Source organism: Glossina fuscipes, unplaced genomic scaffold (assembly GCF_014805625.2).
Source record: "Glossina fuscipes isolate IAEA_lab_2018 unplaced genomic scaffold, Yale_Gfus_2 27, whole genome shotgun sequence".
NCBI lineage: Eukaryota > Metazoa > Arthropoda > Insecta > Diptera > Glossinidae > Glossina > Glossina fuscipes.
This window is the reverse complement of record NW_023998422.1, coordinates 8,176,490-8,192,857: the sequence shown is the minus strand read 5'-3', so window position 1 is coordinate 8,192,857 and position 16,368 is coordinate 8,176,490. Positions and strand designations below refer to the sequence as shown.

Here is a 16,368-nt window from a genome sequence, read left to right as displayed (position 1 = left end):
TATACTTCCGATTAGTGTTAGCCTATCATTATTCTCACTATACTCTACTTATCTTAGTCTCATTAGACTATACTTATAAAGTAAAGCTAAAAACTATCTCCTTATCTCTTTCTCTTTTCGCAGTTCTTTCTAATCTTCCCCGTGCTACACCTCTGTGGCTGGTCATATAACAAAAAAAAAAAAAATAAAAATACATTATCGCAGTAATAAAAAATTTAACGTGCGCTTGCCCCCGAATCCTAGATATCCTATCAATCAAACATTATCCCCCTAACGGGGACAATATTAAAATTTTTAGGTAGCGAGTCATGTGGGTCTCCTAAGAAATGAGTGACTTCGGCATTTTTGACTGCAAACAGCGCAACAGAATAATTTGAGCTTTAAAAATATATTAGAAAAGAGGTGAAGAAAAAATTAAGGAGAATAATCGACAGTACTACCACATCCACTCTGCAGACATTTTCAATGTTGAGACTATCGAGACAAAAATATTTGCAAAAATTCACTTTTGTCATGATATGACGACACAGCAAAAAATCCTTCAGAAATCTATTCCTCCAACTTACAATTGCGGACATAATCTAAAGCTTAAACGCACCCTTTACGAATGCCGAAACTGTTCCAATATTCGGAGACCCATTTGCCGAGCGTGTAGCTCTATTTACATCGCAAAAGTACCTGACAAGCATTATATCATGGAGACAGTTAACTTTATCGGACGGGCTAGGCTGTGACCATCTAGTTATTGATTTGGAAAAAGGACTCTTTTGTACCTGCATAAAAGAACAAATCACGTAAACGCAATTATACGGAAAGACCTTTGTTTAGTTAAAAAATTTCTCGCAGGCACGTTATTCTCATTTAACTTGTATACGTCATAAACTGAAACTGAATTCATTTAGGATGTGGATCTTACAAAAACAAAAACAAAAAAAAAACAAACAAAATGGAAACACTTCTTAAAACAAATGCATTTCCATTTAATTGGTCCTTAAGCTAAGAGTATCTGAAGAAGAGCCGATAGTTTTGGTTACTTGTGCCGGTCCCGCCTTTTTGTCTTACAATTTATCCCTTTTATATAAATAAATACTAATAACTTATTATTATGCTTATATTTGTTTGGTTGTGTGTGTGTGTGTAACTTCTTTTTTAATATCATAAACTGGGATATATTAGTCGACAATATTCTAAACGACTAAAAGAAATTCGCTAATAGACTGACGGACGGATAGACGAACGCTAGAAGCTATGTATCGTACTGTTTACTTCAAACATTTAACTGACATACATACATACATACGCCATTAATTACTGATGCGTATAAAAGCGAAACAACTTCTTATGACCTAAATGGTGTTATGGGCGCGCTATAAAAACGATATTCTACGCGTAATGACTGATTTGCACGCGTGTGTGCGTATGCGTATGTAAAATTTAAAATAATCTTTTTTCTTTTTGCAAAAATTGTCACAAAACATGTTTCTCTTAACGATTGTCTTTTTCATTTTCTTGTCTTATTACAGGTTTTTACACCGTTTCGTATATATTTGCTTATAGCAAAAGTTCCCACAAAGGTATATTGTTATATGTGTTGTTGTTGTTGTTGTTGTTATGATGTCTATCACTTTTTCTTAATGCACTTGCTTTTCAACAAATTTCTTATTTTCTTCATTCATTCTTAATTTATTTACTATTCATTCACAGATTGAATGTCATTTTCATTATTTGGACATACAAGCGGTAGAAAGTAAAAGGCCTTCACATTTCTGCATAGTAACGAATGATCGTCCGTATAATTTTGCTACAACGGGTGATGCGGGCAATTTCAGTTCGGTAAGTTGTGTGTCATTGTGCCACTGATTATTATATTTAATTTTTTTTATTTTTTTTTTTGTTAATTATCGATTTTTATATTTTCATTATAATTATAAATATACTCGAAGATATCATGCAAGTCTCCCTTAATAGCTAACCTTGGTGGCGTAAACAATATCATTTAATTGAAGACAGAAGTGACATATATATGTGTGTGTGCATATAGTCTATTGTTAGTAGGATTCGCTTTTGAGGCAAAACACCATGGTTTGACAAATTTCCTCAAAAAATTCCAAACAATTCCGACTGTTGGTTGAACAGAAGAAAATAAGATGGACAGATGGACAGACAAAGTTAGATCGATTAAAAAATCAATTCTGCATCGACTGGTATAGTAAAAGATCGATCTATCTCAAGTCTTCCTGGATGTTGCATACATACGCATAGCTTCATATCACCTTGTACCACAGGTGGTGTAGGATATAATAAAGGAATATAGAATTTGCAAGCACCGAAAAAACGTACTCCATTACAATGCCACTATAAACTGTACATCGTAGGATTATCTAAAGTAACATTAAATAGGGGGTAGGTCAGATCTTATTTGAAAGCAGGATATTTGTGCGCGTGTGGGTCGGCAAAGTCAACTAATACATGGGCAAATATCGATATCAAGCACAAAACTCCTTTTCCTTCTCCCATTTTCTACCATTAAAAGCAGTAGAACAGGCAACACGTCCATTGCCAGCAAACGCTCATATAGCTAGCTGACCGTCAAACTATCTTGACCGGATTGCGGTTAGGATCGGAGTTGTACATCGAATTTCGCTTGTAGTTCAATTAACATTAACATGAAAGATGTAAAGCAAAAAAGTTGTTAAGAACAGTTATCGTTATGGGAAAAACCGCATTACTGGTAGCAATTGAATACTTACTCAAAAATGTTTAGCGTTCTTAGAAGTCGAGCGTTCCATAAAAGCAAGAAAAAGATCATTACTTGTTGAAACAAATGCAAAATTTACGAGTTAAAGAACGATTGTAGAAGTTAAATAAATCTTTGCCTACTCTAGGGCGTGTAAATATTATGTCACAACTCTCGATATTTAACATTTGTTTCTGTTCGGTTTATGGATAGCTTCGTCGTTACAGTTAAATCATTTTTTTTATGAAAAAATCATGAGCTTTGCTTTGCTTTAACTTAAAGCAACGACTTACGGTTTAAAAATATTAGATTTCTGCGATATGGGGACATCCAGCTTAGTCTCCGATTGCATTTCAACTTTGTAACCTTGAGATTGTCAGCGCATGTTAGTTTTTCTGTCATCTTGAAGGCCACAGACAATTGGCGGGTGTTTTACGATAAATCTGCGATCTTTCCAGTTCCACTGGCTTTTGATTATACTAAAGCCCGTAGTGCTTTTAATTTTATTAAACTTGAATGATAAAACATTTGGCAATCCTGGCTCTAGTATAAGCCTTTTTTTTGACGTAATAATGAATAAAGTAGGCTTAAATATAAAATATCTAACCTTTTATTATTTTTCTTTTGTTAACATGTCTACAGAACGCCGATGTAATCTTAACCGACTTGGCATCAGCTATTAAACAAATCTTCCCCACAGTTCCTTTAAAATACATCATTAGAAAGGTAAGTTGCGTCGAAAAAGTTATATTACGTTAGAAAACGTAACATATTTGGCAATAAATCAAAAAATAGATAGATTGATGTACACAAGAAACGTCAAATCCACGAAACCCTGGAAAACAATAATAGTAACAAAAAAATTGTTGTAGAGAATATAATGTGAAACGAAGGCCCAAATCAAGTTTTACACACAGAGGTAGCATCTGCTCTCCAAACATTGAGTATATGACGAGAGGCGGCTTAATTTGATATTATTTTCCAGCTTTGCCTTGTAACTGTACTAAGGAAAGGAATGTTTATTTTTCATAGATCGCCGTATTAATGGAATGATCAAAAATTCCACCGCTCTTTGCTTGGACTCTTTAACAAATAATTTCATAATGTTATATACTTTTCAAATCTTCCAGTTCAAACTATTTATGAAGAGTTTTAATTTTCTGCAAAAATGCAAAAGCCAGTTTTTAGGGATTCCTACAATTCAAACGACATAAGAAAGCGCAACCAGATCTGGACTATTCTTGTGTAAGAGTATGTTTCGCAATTCTTAAGGCACTTTCAAAGTTTCCATTTGTTTTGGTATTCGGCCGGCAATGATAATTTTGTTTTTGTAATTTAGTCTGTTCAATGAATAGCAGCTTATGAGCCTTTACTGTACTCTTTCATCGGAGGAACCAATATCTCTCTGGGGATAATATTTCGTTACCTGCGCTTCTGCATAAAAGCCACACTGACATGCACGCACATTGGGAAAGCTAGCATAATGCCAATTTTTTTTCTTCGCATGGCTAGCAAGATCAAGGATAGATTTTTTTCGCTTTTACATTATCAGTAGAAGCAAATAATGTAAGTCAAGAGAATTATAAAAATGCACTTTTTTTCTTTTAAATTAAAAAAATTGCTAAATATATAACACTGCCAAAAGATCAAAACTGCTTGCCCATAATTTTAAAAAGCCATTGAGGAAGTTCCGATATTGTTAATAATTAAGGTTCAAAGTACAAAAGGGTTAAATGTCTTCAATTGAGAAAAGAAAATAAATCCTTGATTATTCCCATCACAAGCGACAGGCACAGGCATACGATCAAATTGGTTGAGGCGCTGTGGTATCTATATACACATATATATACATATACACGCTCGACACTTCAATCATAATTTCAAAGTTCGCAGGTAAACTGAGCATATCTTCTGGGAAATTAAAAGAATTCTCATTTAGTTTATATGGTGTGTTTGCAATGCCAAGCGCAATTTCGTTAAATCATTAATAATAATTATAAAAGCAAAAATAAAAAAAATAACAATAACAACAAACATGATAATAAACATACATAGTATGCAAAGAAGACGAATTGCTCACATTGCTTGATATTCATTCATAAGCGATCTTTTCGTCAGCAATGACTGCACACACACACACACACACACGCACACACACAATATTTTGAATGCTTAACTAAAGCAAAACAAGCAAAGGCAATAAAATAAAAGTTTGCGTGACATGAAATATGAATATTTAAACGCTTACAAAACACTTTATAGTGAAAATGTATATATAAGATGAGGAGTTTAAATTTGCCTTTTTTTTGTTTCTTTATTTTTTTTTTATTTTTTTATTTTTTTTTTTTTCAATGTTTTTGTAAAATTAATAAGATTTTCAACGACTAGTTAATGTATTCGAACATGCAGCAAATAAAATGAATGAATAACGCGAAATTAGTTCAGCCACATGCTGCTCACTAACATCATATATATGTCTATATATATATATATATATATATATATAAATGCGAAGCACACAACTCGGTCTCTTTTCTCTTTTGCACGTCAGTTTTAATTAAGTGCTAAACACAAATAACTAAATTTCTACTCTTTGTAGACACTCTGAGCTGCACTTTTGAGGGGCGCAGAGTACAAAAAACATATATATATATATATATATATATATAAAAATTATTTTCTCTACTTTACCTTAATGAATACATTTCTTTAAAATTGTGCGCGCATAAAAAACAGATTTGTGTTAAAAATGAGGTAAATATATATAGATATATATATATATATATTTTTATTTTTTAATTTTTTTTTTTTTTTTAAGCATTTTTGTAAACATGTAGTTATCCTGTGTTATAGTTTATCTGTCTGTAGAGGATTTTTGTTTACTTTTTCTGTTACAACCATTCTTTCCTTTTTCTTTTGCTTTCTTTTTTCCTTAAACAGTTCTTTTTGATAGTTTCTTGTGTACAAATGTTTTCTTTAAGTATAGGTCAGTAACTTTTCAAGTTTCTTCTGAAGCTCTTTAGTGCGAAGGAGAAGTGTAATTAGATACTTGAGGGAAGTTTTCTTATCTTTCTCATAATTGTTTTTGTTGTTTTCCTTTCATCTTATATTCTATGAGTTTTTTTTTTTTTTTTTTTTGTTTAATTCAAACAGATTGATATACAACCCCCCGAACGAGAAACAATATTTTCAGAAGAATTTCGTCCCTCTGATCCCCGCAACGTTGGACCATGTGGTGGCTTTAGCACACAATACGCCTGCATGTGCGATTTTCATGGTGTTCCCTATCGAGAGGAAGTGGCCTGGGATATCGATACCATTTATTTATCACATGATACAAGAGTTTTAAATTTACGTGATTTCGATCATTTAGAACCAAAGTATGTATATACAGTATTAAGAAAATGCGATAAAAATTCACATAAACATATTTATAATAAGTAATTGAATATCTTTTCTATAAACAGAGACTTGATGGCCATTGTATCGGCTTTGGAATATAATACATTTTTTCGGGGTTTAAAAGCATCACATATGCGGCTTTCAAATGAGACTTTAGAACGCGTATTACATGTGCTCAAGCGTTCCATGTGGCTCGAAGAGTTGCATTTGGAAGCCTTAGGTTTAAGGTAAGTATTTTCCTTAAAATGAAATAGTGCTCGTATTAATGTTTTTTTTTTTTTTTTTTTTTTTTTTAAATATATATATATCTATATATACGTCAAGGTCGGATTTTCTTCATAAGTTGGCTGTATCTGTGATTACTAATAATAATCCTGCAATACGTACTATCGATTTAAGCCATAATCTAATTGAAGATAAAGGTAAACAATTTTCTCAAATATTTCCTCGTTACTATTATATAAAAAAAAAAAAAAAAAAAAAAAAAATCCAAAGTTCTACTTAAAGAGAACTTGTAACACCCACCACCTTAAGGTCGTATGGGAGAATTGCTTAGAATTTTATTGATTGTAAGCGTGTCTGTAGCATCAGTGGCAATTTTTCCAACTTTTTATGGTTATGATGATATAAATATTTACACAAGATCTTTCTCTCTCTCTCTCCTTCTCTATCTCTCTCTCTCTTTCTCTCTCCTTCTCTATCTCTCTTTTTCTCTCTCTCTCTCTCTCCTTCTCTCATCATAAATCATGACAAATCTTTACACCCAATTATTAAGGTCACAACCATGCTGGCTAAGAAAATGTATCTGGAGGTGTGCATTAAATCTTATAAAGTAGTGTGCGTTAATGTGGAAAACCTTTTTCGGCGAGAGTTTGAGCTCAGATAATTTGTATTCTCTCTTCGCAAGTTAGATCCAAAAATCAGATGATCTAAAAGTGTCTTTTTCCTGCATTACAATTTTTGAAATTTTATTACGAATCTTGAAAGTGATCTTAGGGTTTTCATTCCCTAAATCATTCTGGACACAGAGTATATTAAATTGCGCGAATGCATCAATACCGAAAATGGCTTAAAATAGAGCCACATTTTATTATACTGATCAACTCAGATTCACTTTCTAAATCACTTTTAAGATCAGTTCAAAGTCACGTTTCAGATCAAATTAAACATGTCTGTGCGTCTGATCGTCCCCCCAGATATTACTTCTTCGAATGACTACCTATTTCAATCGATATTTTCTGACCTCTCTGATCAATTCTGTTATTTAAAAAAGTATCATTTCATGTAAAACGTGAAAAAAACCATCTCTTCCCTCAACACAGGAAAAAATAGTATTCTCTCGGAGATTAATGGGTTCACTTTGTTCACATTTACCATAACACGCCTATTTCTTTTGTCTCTTGCAATTGCAAAACTAAAGAATCTGAAAAACTTAACTGTGACATTATGACTTCGATGTGGCCCAAGGCACACAGGTTATTTAAGCGTAACCCACACCCTTCAGAGAGCTAGACAATCCCTATAAACTAGGGGTCTAAACAACACTGCAGTCCAGATTGTTTATTGTGTATGGCTCAATAAACCCACTCTGCTATCTATCTCAAAAATAAAAAGAAGATAGCAAGCGAACAGGCAAATGCGCTTGGTTAAGCGAATAGTTCTATCCACTAGTATTCTAACGGTAAATTGAAGCGATATATATGTCATAAGCCTTTCGCTTCGTATCGTAAGGTCATTTAAATTAAAATACAAATCTCTAGCATGCCTTTCTCTCTCTCTCTCTCTCTTTCGCTCTTTTTCTCTCTCTCTCTCTCTGTATTCTTTGGTGGTGCGTGTAGAAAGTATTTAAATTTTAATTTAAATAATTGCTTATGTTTTTCTCTTACTTTACGTGCAAACTTTCGGTTTATAGTATAATTAGCTTTATTTATATTAAAACTAAGACCGTTTTACTGTTGCCCATACACTACAATAAAAAAAAAAAGAACAAAATACAAAAAGTCTCTAACAAACTAACTTAAAATGATATTTAATCCAATTTTATATCAAAACCCTTTCCTTGCTTTCTTGTTTGTTTTATATACTTAACTTTTTTTTCTGTTAACTACAATATTGTATGTAGGTGCGAATTCGTTGTGCGCCCTACTTGGAAAAATTGTACAAGGTTTGATTTATATGTTTTTTTAATCAATCGAAAATCAATGTTCAATGTTTTAATCGTATCATCTCAAACTAAGCTTCATTCATTCATTCATTCATTTCTTCTTCTTTTTTCCTTTCTATATACAATATTTGCTGTTTGATTGTGTTTTTTTCTTTTGTCAGAAAAAAAAGCAAATTAATGTAAATGCAATAAAAAAAAAGAAAAACAAAGTTTACATAGCGACTTGATTAGAGCATTGATGGCGTTTTACATACATACATACTTTACTTTCGCACATGTATGCACATTTATTTTGCCGAACTTGTGCGCTTACTTATCTTAACGCTATATATATATATATGTTTTTAACGGAAATGTACTCACATGCATTTATACGCTCATATTTACTTTAATTCAAATTTAATGAAAAATATGTGCATATGTGCGTGCATCATCTTTGCAATCAACAGTTCAACCCAATCGGAAACTTAAAATAGTGCAACTTAACCGGCTAAGTTAAGTATAAACTGAGGCTGAAAGAACAAATTAAAAAACGAATAAAAACCCTATAGTAGGCCACGAGCCATCGATAAATGCCCTACACGATCCTACAGATATTCGCAGAATAAGTTTTCAAAATTAGGCATTCTATGGAAAATAGTCGAAGAACTCGTCCGATCCGAATCATTTTCAAACGCGTTAGCCGCTGGACCAAAACACGTTGGTGTCAAGAACAAAAAGACAAGGCAGGCAGACATGCTTATATCGATTCAGAAAATGCCTTTGAATCGATCGGTCCTTCTGAGTATTGCATACATGCGCACGGATTTAATATACCCTGGTGCACATATATATTTTCCGATTTTTACAATTTGTGGCTTTGAAAGGGGCTTTGGCAAAGAACTATCAATCGGCCATGAAATAAGACTCGGATGTACATATGCGAAGCGCAATTAACCGATCAATCGAGCGAATATCGTACAAAAGGTGAGCCAAGTTCGCCAAAAAGAGTCCCAAAATTAAAGTGATGTTAATAGTTTTCTTCGATTATCGTGGTAGTGTCCACTATGAATTCCTTCCGCGGGGCCAAACTCTTAACAAGGAATATTTTTTCAATGTTATACCTCGTTTGCGTGAAGCCATTCGCAAAAAAGGAACCAGAATAGGATTAAAAATGAAAAAATTAAATTGGTCTTACTTTTTGGACGCAGTAGTATATACTCCTGGGAGTACAATCTCAAACGTTCAGATAAAAATAAATTTTTAAATCGACTCAACGACCTGTAGGTAGGAAATTACGTTGGCTCCGTAGCGAAAATGTACAGAAAATGTACGTGTTAGGCCCCATCAATCAATTTAATTGAAAGTGGTCCTCCAAGTATCGCAACATGTCTCCCCTTAACGCCAATATCTGCTAGTGCTGGCACCGGTGAAAGTATGATACAAAAGCAAGATTTAAAAGTACATGTCACGGTTTCTAACGACATGTACCAGTTCTGTAGGTGAGTCTTTGTTACATTCTCAGCTTTATTTCGTTCTGCAAGATTCGTCGTCTCGATATTGCTGGTAAAGTATTTTCTGAGTTAAGAACGTTCTAGCATCCATCAGGTACCCATCACTCTGAGTAGAGAATATTTAAAATTTCTCTACCAATAAATATTTAAATAAATAAACCATGTTAGACTTTTTAGACCTTTTTCAAGAATACCATTTCTCTCAAGACACCCCAGGCCCAAATATGGTTATGATTAGGCAGCAGAAACTATGCTAGGCCGATAACAGCTTATGAGGTACCCTAGCAATATATATCGCATTTCTCGCTAATCTACCTCAAGAAAGAATAGACAATCCGCAAAGGGATACGCAAATATTGACACGTATTAACAGTTCGAAAAAATCATGATGCAGACTAGGCGAACGGTCAGTGCCCCCTGCAAAGGTGATGATCGTTGGCATCTCCATTTAGTAGTTCACTATAAGATGCTCAAGATAATAGTGAGGAACGCTACCGACAACAATTTATGCAATGCCACCGTTCATTAAAGAAGAGGCCTCGTCATTCGTCTCACATTACATTGTCCTCCGTTGGATGAATTGTTGGCAGAAACGAACTCAAATATGCTAACCTGTATGCCACAGACATTTCTCCTCTTGATTAACATTCGACTTTTCACCTCATGGACTTATCGTTTTTCTGGGCGGCATTTCCTTTCTTATGACGACATGCCAGAGATGGCTCCTTTTACACATATCTTTAGAAGGTCACTATAATTTCGGTCTGGAATTCATATCGTATGGCAAAAACGTGTAGTTAGCATTGGACAATGCTTCGAGTGAAACGTCGTTACCATTTTCTTGGTGATGACATACTTATTTTTGCACTCAACGACGAAGAGTGAATGGAAGGAACCGTGATTCACATTCGTCTGACTTGTATGTAAAACAGTCATATCGCAACAAGTGGAGAATTTGTCCTCCTCCTTTTTTAAAGTACGATTATGCCTACTTGACCCCAATTGATCTATCTGTGCGATGAACGAAATCATATCCGGATCGAAATTTTTTTACGGTTATCATGAATTTATTCAAAACAATTTATTGTTAATGTACTGAGTCAGTTACATTAATTCGTTTAACAATGGATATAAGTAACTAACATTGTTGAAGCTTGCATGATTAAAGTAAATATCAATTTTATGATTTTTTTTTTTTTTTTTTTTCTATATATATATTTATTTTTTTCACCAACAGCTTGCTTCCATCAGATTCTAGCAAAACAAGCGTTAAGCTTTAAATTTTTGTACTGTTCAAATATATATATAAATTATGTGACAATTAATTTAATTAATTTAAAACTTATGCTGGATTTTGGCTTTTTTTTTAGGTGCAATACATTTGGCTGGACCGATAGCCAAAGTGTCAAAAGGTCTTTGCAAATTGGCTTTGGCTCATTGCGGCCTCACATCGAAAGGTGTCAATCAAATGTCACATTCGCTGTCGCTCAATCAAAGCATTTCCAATTCATTAACGTATTTAGATTTAAGTGGTAATAATCTAAAGGATGATATAACTGTATGTTTCCCAAAAATATTCAATCAGTTTTCTTTTTAAAAAAAAAAAAAAAAAAAAAAACAACAAAATAAATAAATTAAATAAATACTTTTTCTCTATATATATATTATTTTACAGAATTTACACAATTTTTTAGCACAACCGAATGTTTTAGAATATTTGGATCTCTCTTCGACTGATATAACCTTAGAAAATGTATGTATTGTGCTAACTGAAACTGAAGCGAGTCATTTTAGTCATTTTTAGAAATCTCGTCTTTTTTCCTTTTTAGCTATTTGGTGCCCTTTTACGTGGTTGTGCAACACACTTATCGCATCTTAACGTTTCTCACAATTCATTTAGCACAAAAAAAGGCAAAGAGATACCGCCGTCGTTTAAACAATTCTTTACAAGTACTTTAAGTTTAAAGCATTTAAATATAGCGGGTTGTAAATTACCTATGGAAGCGCTCAAGTAAGTCTCAAGTTTTTTGTTTTTTTGGTTTTTTTTGTTTTTTTTTTTTTATATCCATCAGTTAGTCTAATGGGTAGAGTATTGCAAAGATTTTATTTAATCCGTTCATAACTTTTTCTACCCATCACCGACGAGTTTATTCACATTGTCACAAAACGTTTGCAACACCCAGCAGCAACACCCAGAAGAAAGCTTCAGCGACACCGTAAAGTGTATATATTCTTAAATCAAGCATCAAATTCTAAACCGATTTAAACATGTCCGTCCATCGGTCATTTTGTTGTAAACATTCCCCTGGTCGCAAAAATGGAGCTACCGGTTACAAATTTGCCACAACCATTGGAAGTTATTGCACGCAGGCTGGTGTTGAAAATGACACGAATTGATCAAAGCGCATGCGCACTGCAAACCGTAAATTGGAAACTCGCAAGCAAAAATTTCTGTGGTTTTTTGCTTATTTGCTTATAAATTATGAAAATGAAAGTAAGGCTGAATTTTTCTATATTCACTTTATGTAGGACTTTATGTAAAAAAATAGAAGAAAACGGCCACGTCCACACAAAGTTACAAGTGATCAAATTTTCCCTTTGTTTTCACTTTTTTTGTCATTTTCCGCCTATTAGTCATAAGGTGAACAAGACAGAATGTGGCGAATTTTTGTGTCCAATCCTCGTATGCAGATGTGTTATTATCTATCTGAAAATGCGTATCGCATAACGTAGAGGATTTGTTTCTTCTTAGCAGAATAACTAATTGGATATTAAGTAAGGAAGTTGAAGAATAGCATAGGACAAGTTAAGTGTCTTAATTCTCAACTGAATATCGCGAACGTCGCGAACGTGGTGGATTTGGTTCACAGTCGTGCCGAAATGGGTATGAAATAAAAGGACTTGACAAGTAAATATATAGATAGAAGACGAATTTACCGCCGATATAAAGAAATAGAATAGAATAGATCCTTCGGTGACGGGTATAAAAGATTCGAACGCGATCCATTATATAATTTTCTGACGTTTTTGTTATTCTTTTAGAAATTTATTGCTCGGTTTGGCGTGCAACGAGTCAACAGCTGGACTGTATTTAGATTTAAGTGGGAACACTTTGGGTCCACAAGGAGCCCACGTTTTAGAATCGTGTATACATGGTGTTCGAGTTTTACAAAGTTTAGATATTAGTGACAATAGTAAGGAAATTAAATATTTTTTATTTAAAAAATATTTTTTAACTCCTTTCCTCGACTCTTTCATAGATTTAGATGCTGAATTAGCTCCAGTTTTAACCGCGATTTCGAAAAATCCTTCTATACGCACTTTGTATATGTGCCGAAGCTTAACGGGCATGAAGTTGAAACATGTACCCACAGTTATGGATGCTCTAGTTAATCTTATACAAAAAGATGATTTCCCTTTGGCCGAATTAATTTTATCGGAGAATAAACTTAAAAACGATATACACGATTTTATCAATGCCTTGGGCAGTAATCAGAGTTTGCAGAAACTGGGTTAGTTATTACACATATATATATACATATATGCATATATATATATATATACATATATGCAATCTTAATTAATTATTTAATGTTGGTGGATAATGACGTTTGTATTTATTTTTTTATTTTCTTTTTTTTATTTAGATATTAGCGGTAATTACATGGGTGATGTGGGGGCTCGTCTTTTAGCGAAAGCTTTGCAAATTAATAATAAATTGCGTTTCATTTATTTGGATAAGAATAATATAACATTGCAAGGTTACGCTGATATTGTTTATGCTCTAGAGAACAATTACAATATGCGAGCTATACCGTTTCCGGTGTTCGATATCGCGCCACATTTGAAAAGTCATCCCGATAAAACTGATGCGATTATGCGTAAAATGCAAGAATTATTGCAACGCAATTGTAACGGACTTAAGCGTACTCCTGGCCAAGGTTTTCGTTTACAGCACGGTTTTATGTTATCATCTACACATCAATTGGTTGATAAATTGGTGGCCGAAACTCAAGATACGATTTCGATGGCAAAAAGTAGTTGCGATTCGACCACCTCGTCAAGCGCTGTGCAACGTTTAATAGACGATGCGGAAAATTGTAAACAACTTATGCCAAAATTACAAGAAGCTGTACGCTGTGAGACTCATCCCGTTGAAGTGAAATTGACACGCATTGCCAGCGAATTGAGTTATACTATACAAAGCTATTTGGAAGAAACTTTGGAGACAATGATACGTACTGCCGTCGAACAATGCCCGAAAACATTGGGCAGCCAAATGGTTGTACAAGATTTACGTAAAATGCTCAGCGAGCGTTTACTAATACCGGAAGACTTTTTACAAAATTGCTTATTAAATAATGCTGGCAGTGAAATTATGAACCGAGTTAGGTAAGTGCATCAACAACAAATGCAATATTTACTATTTACTAATAAATTAATAAAAACACAAATTGTAATGTACATACGTACGTATGTTCATATGCACATATACGCAATCATATGTGTATTCAGGCATACGATTTTAATTTTAATTGGCATAGTATCTGAGCAATTTTTCCCCTTTTACTTCTTTATTTATTTTTATTTATTTATTTTTTTTGCATGTGTTTGTTTGTTTTGAGTGTTAATTCATATACAAAAGCAATGAATGTACGCGTTTGTTACTTTTTCAATTCATTAGTGTATAATCGTACGAATGAATGAGTCAGTCATAAGATACTCCGAGCACATTAGCTTTAAGACATGTGTGCGTAATTAGTGAGAAGGATTTGTCGGACCTCCGCCAATTCGAAAACATGTGTAACGAAGATTGAACAAGTCATCAGTTAATTACTTTGTTGTTAATCTAAGAAGCGATTTTTCCCACTTGAGCTGTTTATTGAAAGCTTTCGATTGCTTTCGATGAATACTAATTACGGCTGGCTACTGATATACGAATCATATACGAATATCACTGTATTATTGCCTACAAGATTAGCATTTTAAATCAAGACTATCGTACGGATCATACTTTCAATATCTTACCCACTGCAAACGAACCGCTGATTTGCCGACAATTAATTGCCGTACTTGTGTACCATAAGTCCAAGATCGATTATTGCCACTCGGCAATTTTCCATGAAAACCATCGAAAGAGATAGCAAACTACAACGAAAGTTGTGTCCATTGGTTTAGTAAATTCGCTACCTTTCAGTAAAATGTTAAACCCAAGAGTATTTGAAGGAAGAGGATGGCGTAGCTTTAAACATTACGTGTTATACAATTTTTAAATCGCGGATCGAAAGCGGTTGTATGAAAAAATTTATAAAGTTAAAAGTTAAAGTTCCATGCAAAAATGGCCTTAATTACTCCACAGTTAAGGAAAAATTTCAAAAAATTTTTGCGTATAATCTTTGAAGCCTGGTTGGTCTGGTTGGATAAGAAGGCGATACGAATATAGGCTTAAAGGGATACTTTTGTATACGTACTGTAAACGGATAAGACAAGGCGTGGCGGGACACTTCCATGGATACAACTTCAACGCATTATTTTTCATTCTGATACAAATTCTATGGCCCATCCTATAACTACGAACTTAATTGAATTGTATTTTATTTCCATGTATAGTCTTCACCAATACTTGTCAGGTTGGTGCGGCTGCACGGAATACCCAGAAGGATCTAAGGAGAACTTATATTTTGTGATATCAATCCAGTCAGAATCATTTTAAGCCCATCTCGCTCCTTATGTCTACCTGATAACCGCCGTCTAAATACTTTTACATTCAACCTGTAGATCAAAATTTTCGAGCCATCTTGATGAACTTACATCACCATATCTTCTTATCCAAGGGCGAGTTTTCTATATCACGCCCTTTTTTAAGAAAGTCGGTACTAAAGAAAATCTAAAAATTTTTATTAATTTCCCGCATAAATGGGTGTGAAAAATTTGATCAAGCTAGGACCGTTTTCTGAACCCATTTTGATGGATACAAAGTAAAAAAAAATTTATTATAGCAAATTTAAATACACCCGCCCGGCAAGCTACCTTTCCGTACGGGGGACCTCATTAAAACTAAGTCTTTGTGTGCCAAAAAGACACAATGTTTGCTATGATGTGGATAGGTGAAGAAGAATGGGACCACATTGATCCGTTCTTCGAAGCTCGTAGCGCATGCACTTACTCACGAAAAGTAAGCCATTCTAAGGTAGTAAAGTTTCATTCGTAATACTTTGGGAAGAAAATAGGTGCGTCAAAGAGTTGAGAAAATTGAGAGAATGAATAATCGATTCCATAAGTTAAATATAATAAATTTCTTCGCTAGCAAAGCCCGCTCTTTGCACTTTCAAACGCTTTCACCAATATATGCATAATTTTTGATAAATTTTCCACATTTCTATATAAAACTTTTCAAAAAAATCTTACTCACTCACTCACTCAAGCACTGAGAACGATTAAGAAAAATACTCAAAAAAAAACCCATATGGCACTTAAGCTGATCAAGAATAAAATTAATTCGAGGAAGAATTGTACGAAAACAAAATTAATAAAAAACAAAACTTAAGTTCAAAAAAAAAAAAAGAAAACCT

The 16,368-nt window shown here is 33.6% G+C and overlaps 1 protein-coding gene across 7 annotated transcripts in view; it reads left to right on the top strand.

Annotated features, from left to right (window-relative positions):
* Positions 1–16,368, top strand: part of LOC119636078 (F-actin-uncapping protein LRRC16A) — a 70,140-nt gene that overhangs the window by 45,623 nt on the left and 8,149 nt on the right. For 5 of the 7 annotated variants that reach the window (XM_038031185.1, XM_038031182.1, XM_038031186.1 and 2 more), the window contains exons 3-15: positions 1,524–1,574; positions 1,705–1,833; positions 3,380–3,463; positions 5,891–6,117; positions 6,205–6,366; positions 6,464–6,561; positions 8,262–8,303; positions 11,167–11,354; positions 11,472–11,549; positions 11,626–11,807; positions 12,839–12,990; positions 13,057–13,308; positions 13,444–14,188. In XM_038031185.1, the coding sequence (XP_037887113.1) occupies positions 1,524–1,574; positions 1,705–1,833; positions 3,380–3,463; positions 5,891–6,117; positions 6,205–6,366; positions 6,464–6,561; positions 8,262–8,303; positions 11,167–11,354; positions 11,472–11,549; positions 11,626–11,807; positions 12,839–12,990; positions 13,057–13,308; positions 13,444–14,188 (2,390 nt within the window). The remainder of the gene's footprint in view (positions 1–1,523; positions 1,575–1,704; positions 1,834–3,379; positions 3,464–5,890; positions 6,118–6,204; positions 6,367–6,463; positions 6,562–8,261; positions 8,304–11,166; positions 11,355–11,471; positions 11,550–11,625; positions 11,808–12,838; positions 12,991–13,056; positions 13,309–13,443; positions 14,189–16,368) is intronic. The other 2 variants (XM_038031187.1, XM_038031183.1) reach the window with 1 other exon arrangement.